Source organism: Sorex araneus, chromosome X (assembly GCF_027595985.1).
Source record: "Sorex araneus isolate mSorAra2 chromosome X, mSorAra2.pri, whole genome shotgun sequence".
Taxonomy (NCBI): Eukaryota; Metazoa; Chordata; class Mammalia; order Eulipotyphla; family Soricidae; genus Sorex; species Sorex araneus.
The window spans coordinates 294,323,581-294,333,584 of NC_073313.1; the positions used below are offsets into that span (position 1 = coordinate 294,323,581).

At 40.6% G+C, this 10,004-nt stretch overlaps 1 protein-coding gene across 5 annotated transcripts in view; it reads right to left on the reverse strand.

Annotated features, from left to right (window-relative positions):
* Positions 1–2,719, reverse strand: part of GCFC2 (GC-rich sequence DNA-binding factor 2) — a 37,260-nt gene extending 34,541 nt beyond the window's left edge. For all 5 annotated transcript variants that reach the window (XR_008627446.1, XM_055123435.1, XM_055123434.1 and 2 more), the window contains exons 1-2: positions 2,386–2,719; positions 75–203 (exon numbers count right to left, since the gene is read on the reverse strand). Coding sequence is in view for 4 of the 5 variants with exons in the window: in XM_055123435.1 (XP_054979410.1) it covers positions 75–203; positions 2,386–2,656 (400 nt within the window). In the remaining variant the exon portion in view is untranslated. The remainder of the gene's footprint in view (positions 1–74; positions 204–2,385) is intronic.
* Between the last annotated feature and the right edge of the window lie 7,285 nt (positions 2,720–10,004).

Consider the following 10,004-nt stretch of genomic DNA (forward strand, 5'->3'; position numbering starts at 1 on the left):
CAAAGATCTGTATAAGATTTTCAGTTGTGCCATTTGAAATAAAGATATTAAGGAAAAGGAGAAAATTTACCAACCTACTGATGAAAATTCTTCTTCCTCCTGAGAGCTTGAGGTTTCGTTAGAGAAACTCTGATTATCCTTCCTTTCTGAAGAATGAGAAGTTCCATCTTCATCATCGGTTGAAAAATCAGCTGTTCTGGATTCTAATAGGATGTTTTAGATATAAAAAGAAAGAGTTGAGATATTAAAATCAGTACATGAAATTCTAAACATATGGTATATGCAAAATAATGTCTTAATTTTTCTCCACCTATTTAATGTTGACACAAAAGATAAAGACAAATGTATCACCCAACTATTTCACCAGCCCTGGGAGGCTCTATCAACCAGGTCCAGAAACCCTGCTTTAAATTAGTGTTTATCTACATTTTTCCAACCAAAATCCTCTCCTGACCTTCCTTCCTTCCAGTCCTGCCCGCTGATTGGTACCCTAGTTTTAAGTTGTGCTCTCCCCTATTTGTGTGATTTTACCTGTGACCCTTTGAAATATCCTAGGGTCTCACAAGGGTCACAAAGCCCCCAGTTGAGAATTGCTATTTTAGATTCTAAGACCTACTTAGTGGTTTCCAGAAGGGAAGGGTAAATAGAGTAAAAGTGGTCAATTGTATAGGGAAGGACATGTCTATACTAACAAAGATTTACGATGAGGCCCACCAGAAACTTGTGCAGTTTGTGAAGAAGTGCTGCTTCAATAAATTTTATAAAAAATGTTTACAAAAATCTACATAGTTTTTCAATGTTCATTCTTTCAATGGATGGTCTAATAAATATATCAATACATCAATGGATTGTCTAATAAATATATACAGCTTACCCCATCATACTTTTCAAGTAAAATATTTCTAAAGGCTGTATGTAATAAGAAGGTAACATGAATGTGTGTGTATATGTATGTGTGTGTGTATGTCTCTGTGTATGGGAGGGGATGACAAAAAGTGACAATCTAGAAAAGAAAAATAGTAATAGAGAATCAATTAAAAATTAAAAATAGTAATAGAGAATCAATTAAAAATTAAAAATAGTAAAAAAATTACTATGATTAAGGTACATTAAAATCTTTTTTACAAGTTTTATTTCATTAGCTATAACTCTATAAATAGTATTACTGGTGAGGACACTAAAGCCACTATCCTTAGTAATGACATTGAACAACATGTCTGAGTGTTAAAAGTTAGTAGGTGGAAAAGCAGGTTTTTTAATCTAATGTACCCAGCTCAGGACACTGAGATTCTTTCCCATTATGCCAAGTTCGATGCCTGATGGCAAGAAGTACTGTAATAGTACCTGGTCTCAAATCACCATCTAGCTCCACACTGTGATCTTAAAGGACACTTGAGTCTGTCACTCTATAAACAGTGAGAACCGAATGAGCATAAAATGTAAAGAAATTCATAGCATCAACGAGCCTCCAAAAGTACTGTCTGCATTTGTTCTATCATTTCCACATATAAACATAAAACACAGTTTTAAACTACACATCCAGTTAAAACTGGAGCATGTTGAATGTAAATAACACTTTAAAGCTGTTTGAGTCCTGTATTGATGAGCATAATTAAATAATATAAAAAATAAATAACATTGCTAAATAACATACACTGAAATTTATATAACAAAATATGCAACAAAATTATAAAACAGATTTATAACAAAAATAAAGTAAGTTAAATAACATTGTTACTACATTACTTGGGTAATAGTTTACAGTGTCATCTATTATGTGCTATGTCGCTGTTTTTGCAAAGAAACCGATTGCGGAGGGATAAAAAAACCCCAACCACGCAAAGGGAAACGTCCCAACAACTGTCACCCTTATTTTTCTAGTATACTATTCTGAATGAGTGTTTTCTAGAAAAATAATTGGGCATGTTTTTAAAAGGTACAGAAAGCTGGTGATGGGTGTGGTTTTTGAAATTATGTGCATGAAAAACCATTATTAATAGCAGAAAACCCACAGAATTTCAATTCAAAACTTTCATAAATAAACTTTATTAAAAATAAAATACTGGGAATTTGTAAAAAACTTTTCTAACGACCTGGGATTCATTTAACCCTCAATATAGAGAAGTAGCGGGGCGGCTGGTGTTGCTCTCGCCCTGGGGCAGCTTTGCTGGAAATCATAGGATGGGTCAGGAAAAATTCCCCAGGAGCCCCTCCCGGGCCCGCACCCCTCGCCGGGTCCCTTGCCCACCCTCGCCCGGCCCCGCCCCTCTCCAAGCCCCCGCCCCCGCTCGTGCCCAGCCCCTCGCCCTGCCCGAAATCCACACCCTCACCGGGCCCCGCCCCTCACCAAGCCCCGCCCCTCGCTCGTGCCCAGCCCCGCGTCACCTGGGGCGCCTGCGCAGACCTGGGCTTGCGGCACGACTCCCGCGCTACGCCGGGAGCTCGCCCAGACGTGTCCGCGGCCGCGACGGGCACGGCCCCGGAAAGGTCGCTCGGTCACCTCCGCGTGCGGTCGTCCAGACGGCGACTCTTCCTCCGCAGCGCCCGGAGCCGACTCTTCCGGCGCACCGGCTGCCGCACTCGGCTCCTGAGCGTCATCGCTGTCACTCGAGTCGGCTCGGCGCTGCCGGAATGTCCTTTTCGGCCTATGAGCCATGACTGAGGCCCAGGCGCGTCCCGACGTCTCTTACCACCTGGGCCCGGGCTGTCTGGGGCCACACTTGGGCGGGTCCCGCCTCCCGCCCGGAGACCGCATGCGCGCGGCTCGCTACGCGCCCGGCCGCGGGCTTAGCACTGCGCATGCGCGCTCTGTTCTTAGCGCTGATTTGCCGCGACAGGTTCCCAGAGCTAGCATCTGGGACCTTGTGGTAGCTTTTTACCAGGTTAGCCTGCTGCTGGTCGCCAGGGGGTACCCAAAGAGATTCTGGGCTGAATCTCACCGAAATTAGCACTCAGAGACTCCCCCTGTGCGTGCCAGTAATCAGGCACTGTGTTACAGATTGGAGATTGTCTACTTTGTCGAGTAATGTTCTTCAAGAATTTAAACAATCATCACCCTCTGTCCCCCCCCATACAAGGAAGGAAAAAAAGCCCTCAATACCCCCTACCCGGCGCCAAAGCTGGAGTGAGTATGGAGGTGGTGATCATTTCTAAAAGTTGACAGTAAACATACAAAAATGATAGATGCAATAAATACTCAAATGCAAAAAAGAATCAAATGCTTGCTCTCAGGTGGCAAGGCTTCAACAGAACTTGATTTGACTCACACAAGGAAAACAATTTTCAAATAAATGGAGTATTGTTTATCAAGTGCAGAGGACTGCATAGAAGAAAAAAATCTAAGCATTGTAGCCAAAGGCAGCCATGAGTGTGAATTCAGATGGGTTAGTACCCTTGGTAACCTAGTCTAACATGGGTGTCTAACCCAGTGCATCTGAAACAATTAAACTTTCAGTTCAGTTTTTCTTGCTGGAGTGGGGCCCATGGTTAACATAATGTTAAGTCTATGAAAGATTCTTTTACAAGTGGTACACAGGATTAATATTTTAATATTAATCAAGTTCATGTTTACTTTCTTGAAAACCATCCGGCTGAGAACCCCTATACTCATGGTACTCTCTAAGTTCTTAGCTTTTTTTTTCTGAAAGAGGAGAAGTATCTCTCCATTCTAAATACGCTACAGCGGTGGTCTCAGCTGTCCATGGATTGTGCCAGTCAGCAGCCCATACCTCTAGGTGTCAAAATGTGGGCCACACCCCGTGTTTTGTTGTTAGGATAAACAAAATTGAAAGATCAAATCCAGCTATCAATTGACTTTTCAAAATAAAAATAATAACAAAATACATCTGTCCTCCAGAGGAGGATGTCTTTCTAAACCTGCAGAGCAGTTGATGTAGAACCACACGAGATGCACATTGTAGCAGTAAGAACGCAAAAGATGCTCATGATCGTGATTGGAAGAAAATTGGTGTGCTTTTGCACATCAAGTGCAGCAGCATGGCATGAACTGTACAATTCAACTAGCACTTATTATGTGCCTATTATCCTGTTTCCATGCCAGGCCCCAGAACAGTGTTTCTCATGTGGGATATTCTCCAGGACACAGGCATCATGTGGAAACGCAGCTGCTAGTTTAGCTGGTATGTAATGAGCATAAGTGCCTTTATTTCTACAAGCAAAGCCTCTACTGTTTGTCTTTCAAAACAGCTGACCCAGGTCCATCCCTGACACCCCATAAGGACAATTCCACAAGTACTGTAGAACCCTGAGCACTTCGGATGTGATCCCAAAACAAATAAAAGAAGGAATAAAAGAAAAAAAAGTAAAGAAAGAATCTCTCTCTCTTTTTTTTTTAAATAGACTTTCTGGGAATTCACAGTCATAACTGCCTAATATTTACTTTTCCCAATGAATTTGGGGACTTTTCCTCCCAAAAGGCAAGGATGAAACCTACCTCTTATTTGTTCCACATCATGCTTACAATAATAGCTTATAAAACTTAATTGACTATTAGGAGACTTTACATTATTTGTTTTAAGTATAGCTTCAATTGCAGAGGTTAATTATTAAGGAAAATTTGAATTTAGAATACTCTCAATTTCTGGAAATGTATGCGTTTCCGCTAAAGTGAAATGGTACTCTTCTCATCAGCAACTGTCACTGATTGCTGAGCTCTGAGCTCCCTCTAGTGAGAAATGTGCTATTTACTGAAGGATAGTGCAGATCTTCTGGTCATGGCTTCCTTTCTTACCATTGAGACTTTATTTTTCCCATGTGCCCTTGCTATTAGTAATGGATATATACTAGTTTTAACCGGACTATCTCAAACTTCCTCAGAGGATAAGTTTTAGAAGTTGTGGGTGTCGCACACTCTTCTTTTAAAAAAAATTTTTATATTAGTGAACCACTGTGAGGTACAGTTTCAGACTTACAAACTTTCGTGCTTGCGTTTCAGTCATATAATTATTGAGTACCCATCCCACCACCAATGGTCCCAGTATCCCTCCAACCACCTCCACCCCCCCCCACTCACCCCTCGTCTGTGGCAGGGCATTCCCTTTTGTTCCCTCTCTCCTTTTGGGTGTTGTGGTTTGCAAAAGAGGTATAGGGTGTCGCACACTCTTGAACAGTTGTGTTTGCCATAGTTTTCACACTGGGCTGTGGTGCTCACACACTTTATTTAGTTTTGCCCTGCTGGGATTGACACACTTGCACACGCTTTCATTGTGGTGCCAGGAATCCCAGGTGGCAGTGCCACATGGATAGCATTTGGCATTGAAGAAGGGGTGGCTAGTACTGGATAAAACTGGTGGTCTCATGCCAGTATTGAGCAAACCCAATCCTAGATTTCTACCTTTTCAATAATGACAATCCATATGTACCATATTTTATTGAATTCATTGGTTGATGTATATTTAGAATATGTCCACATTTTGGATATTGTTAATAGTGCTGTACTGAATATGGGAATGAAGATATCTCTGAGATTCTGGTTTCAACATTTTTATATACAAATCCAAAAGTGGTATTGCTCATCATATGGTAATTCTATTTGTAAATCTGAGAAATCTTTGTTTTTTTATAGTGATTGCACCATCTTACTTTCCTAACTCCGTGGGAGAACACCATTTCTCCACAATCCCACCACACTTGTCATTTGTTCGAGTGGGCACCAGTAACACTTGTCATTTAAGAAAAAAAAAGTTTTTAAATTCTGCTCATCATAGTCGGCATGGAGGATTTCAATAGGGATTGCACTGACACTGCAGATTTGTTTTGGGTATATGTACATAATAATATTAAGTCTTTTCAATCCATTAGCAAGGGATATCTTTTCAATTATTTGTGTCTTCTTTAATTTCTTTCATGAGTGTTTGGTTGTTTGCAAGATATAAATATTTCACTTCTCTGTTTAACTTTATTCCTAAGTATTCTGGATGGTATTATACATAGGATTATTGAAAATTTCCCTTTGGGGTTATTTATTTTTAGTATTTAGAAATGAAACTTATTTATGTTCTTTAATTTTTTTAATTCTATTAGTTCAAAACTCTCTCTGTGTGTGTGTAGTTTAGCGTTTCTACATGTAAAATCCTGTTGTCAGTAAAGATAGTGTGTTTTGCATCAATGCAGTAATTACCTTAATTGGCAAATTATCTCAAAGTTGGTCATTCTATATTAGTCAGTTCACACTAAAAAACAGAACGATAGTACAGCAAGTGGTTAGGGTGTTGGCCTTGCGTACTCCCAATCTGCATTTGATCCCTAGCACCCCATGTAGTCCCCTAAACAACTAGAGTTAGCAAGATCCTTCATCACTGTCCTTATGTTGCTTCTGGTCCATATTTTCCTTTTTTACTCCTACTGTTTAGTAATCTCAATTTTGTAGTAAAGGTCAAGGGTTTGTATCTCAATACTGTCTATTTCCTTTTGTTTCTCTAAATACCAAAAATGAGTGGGGTCACTGAATATTTTGTTTGATCCTTATTACTCTGACTTATGTTGCTTAACATGATGCCCTATAATTTTCCATAATATTATATATCTACATAATATTCCATTGTGTAGATATATAACAAGTTATTTTTTAAGGAATAGTTTCAATGTTTCTTTTTTTTTTAATACTTTTTTTTTCAATTTACTTTTGAGTTTCTGGATCAGTGTTCTGGGCTCAAGGGCATTCCCAGTAGTGTTTGGGATCATGTGGTTCCTTGGGTCAAGCCAGAGTTGGCCACATGCAAATGACTTCTGGTTTTAAAGTCAACTTAGAGTCCAAGCCAGCTGCTAGAATTCCAGTAAATGTGTATGTATTTGTGAAAAACTAAAGCACGCCGAACGAGCGTGTGCACTCACGGGCTCTCTGGGAGGCTCTGTCTCACCGCCTGCGTTTGGTGCTCTGGAACCGCTGTGTATGGGCTGGATCCGGATGGCCGTTGACCAAAGACAAGCTAAGGAAGAACGAGGACCAAGCTGGTTGCTGATTAGTTACCGTTTATTCAATCTTCCATCTTTCTCATCTCCCGCACTCCCAGCCCCGTCCTCTCTTTGGATCTACTGCAGCCTTCTCGCTTCTCTTGTCTCTCTCCTCCCTTTTTCCTCTCTTGCCCTTGCCCCTAGGTTACACACTGCCAGGTAGCAAAATCAACATAAGAAAGCCCTTTCTGAGGGCAGGGCATTCCAAAGCCCTTCCTGACTCTTAAGGATTTTTTCCTTTCCTTAGTCCAAACACTTATTAACATCTTAATACTAGTTATTTTTGTATGGACATAGCAAGAGATACATTGAGGCTTGCTAGGCAGCTCTCCTGGCAACATCTTGCCACAGACTCAGACCACAGCACTCAGGCCAGATTAATCATTCCTCACCCTAGCAGGGTCCAAATCTAGTTATCACTGTTTGGATCATGACAACATTTATCCATGATCAAGCTCTTAACTTACAGTTAAGCATTAGGCACTTTGGCCAGGCCTATCTCGATGCCAGGGTAGCATACAACTCACACAACTCACCGCTTGCCCTGGGTCCGTTTCGTCCCTAGTCGGGACCCTGCTTTTGGGGGTGCTAGGAAGTAAGGGCAGCTGAGGCTTAGGTCCAGAGAACAGATGCCCAGGAGGAAAATATCATGTAGAGTCAAATGACTTCCAGGTTACAAAAGCATAGCATTTGCTAAGTCTTCCTGTGTCCATACAAAAAGGACATTGCTCTGAATAAACTATGCAAAGGACTCAAGGAGAAGAGGAAAACAATATTTACAAGTCAACAGAACACTAATAAAGAAGCTACAAATAAACAAAGAGGAATGGGAGCACTGTAACAGGAGTAACCCAATAAACCTAAACTACCTGAGGCTATGTAATCCTACATGTATTCTCTACACCAAGAATGTAGAGTGCCACTTTTTCTAAAGACAAAGGAGAAATTTGCTTAAGAACTTAGCAGAATTTATCCCATAAGTCTTTTGCAAAGTTGATAGAACATATTTTGTTAGTGTTATTTCTTATTTTTTAAAAGTGTGCACCTTTATATATTGACATCAATGTATGCACGTTATTATCATCCTCAAAGTCTAGCTTACATTAACTATCCAACAATTTACTTTCTATACTCATTTTACCCACCTTCGTAGAATAATCAAATAGGGAGGGGTGTGTAATGACAAGACTGGGACATAATAATAAAACATGTAAATAGAGGACTGGAGAGATAGTACAGTGGCTAGGGCACTTCCTTTGCATGTAGCTGACCCCGGTTTGATCCCCAGCACCATATGGTCCCTGATCTTGACTGCTAGGAGTAATTCCCATGTGCAGAGCCAGGAGGTTACTTTGCATCACCAGGTGTGGTCCAAAACCCAAACAAACCCAAACCAAATAAAAACAACAAAAAAACCACCAAATAACCATGTATATGGTACTTAGTCAACATTACAAAATAAATTAGTCAGAAGTCAAGATCTGTATCTAGATACAGTTTTATAAAAAATTCCTCATACAAATATGTGTGAAAGATTCTAAGGTACTTAAAGGTTGCCATCCATTAGTTTGAGGTTTTGTTTTTCATCATTATGATTTGCAATATGCTTAATTATAGGTTTTATGCATACCACACTTTCCACCAGAGTGACCCATTTCTTCCATCTTTGTCTCAGTGTCCTTCCTCAAGCTCCTTGCTTCCTGCCCTGTCTCCCCACCAGGTTAAGTTTCTCTAATTCAGAATCTCCACATTAGGGGGCTGGAGCGATAGCACAGCAGCTAGAGAGTTTGCCTTGTACGCGGTCAACTCGGGTTCGATTCCCAGCATCCCATATGGTCCCCTGAGCACCGCCAGGAGTGATTCCTGAGTGCAGAGCCAGGAGTATCCCCTGTGCGTCACCAGGTGTGACCCAAAAAGAAAAAAAAAAAACAGAATCTCCACATTATTCTCATCACCTAAAAGTTTCCAGGAAAAAAAAAAAGCACAGAAAATTCTAAAACTATAATTATCAAAACTTTAAGAAACTTCTTATTTCCAAGGTCTAAATTATTGTCATTAGCCTTGACAGTAATAAAGTCACTTCCTTCTTAGAGCTGTAAATTATCTTGTCCTGAACAAAAGCCAGTTGCCTTGGGCTGTGGGTGTGGCTCAAAGTGATGCAAAGCCTGTATGAGACCCTGGGTTTATCCCTTGAGCCACATAAAGAACCAAACAATGGAGGTATTGAGTGGCCATCCAGTTCAGCACACATCTCCCAACCAGAGTGGGTCCTCCCAACACCCTTTCCTTGGCAGTTTTCTATCTGAGCTGACTTTTCCCCCAGCATGTGAGGCCGCCTTCCAAGCCATGGGGCAAACCTTCTATACTGTTCCTTTATATTCCACAGCAAGTGTAATCTTTCTATGTCTGTCCCTCTCTTTTGACTCATTTCACTTAACATGATACTTTCCATGTTGATCCACTTATATGAAAATTTCATGACTTCATCTTTTCTAACAGCTTCATAGTATTCCATTGTGTAGATGTACCAAAGTTTCTTTAACCAGTCATCTGTTCTTGGACACTCGGGTTTTTTCCAGATTTTGGCTATTGTAAACAATGCAGCAATGAACATACAAGTGAAGATGTCATTTCTAATATACATTTTTGCATCTCCGGAATATATTCCCAGAAGTGTTATTGCTGGGTCAAATGGGAGCTCAATTTCTAACTTTTTGAGAAGCATCCATATGGTTTTCCAAGAGGGTTGAGCCAGTCAGCATTTCCACTAGCAGTGAAGGAGGGTCCCTTTCTCCCCACATCCACACCAACACCAGTTGCTTTTGTTCTTTGGGATGTGGGCCAGTCTCTGTTGTGTGAGATGATATCTCATTGTTGTTTTGATCTGCATCACCCTGATGATTAGTGATGAAGAGCATTTTTTCATGTGCCTTTTGACCATTTGTATTTCTTTCTTGAGAAAGTTTCTGTTCATTTCTTCGCTCCATTTTCTGATGGGGTTGGATGTTCTCTTCTTGTAGAGTTCAACCAGT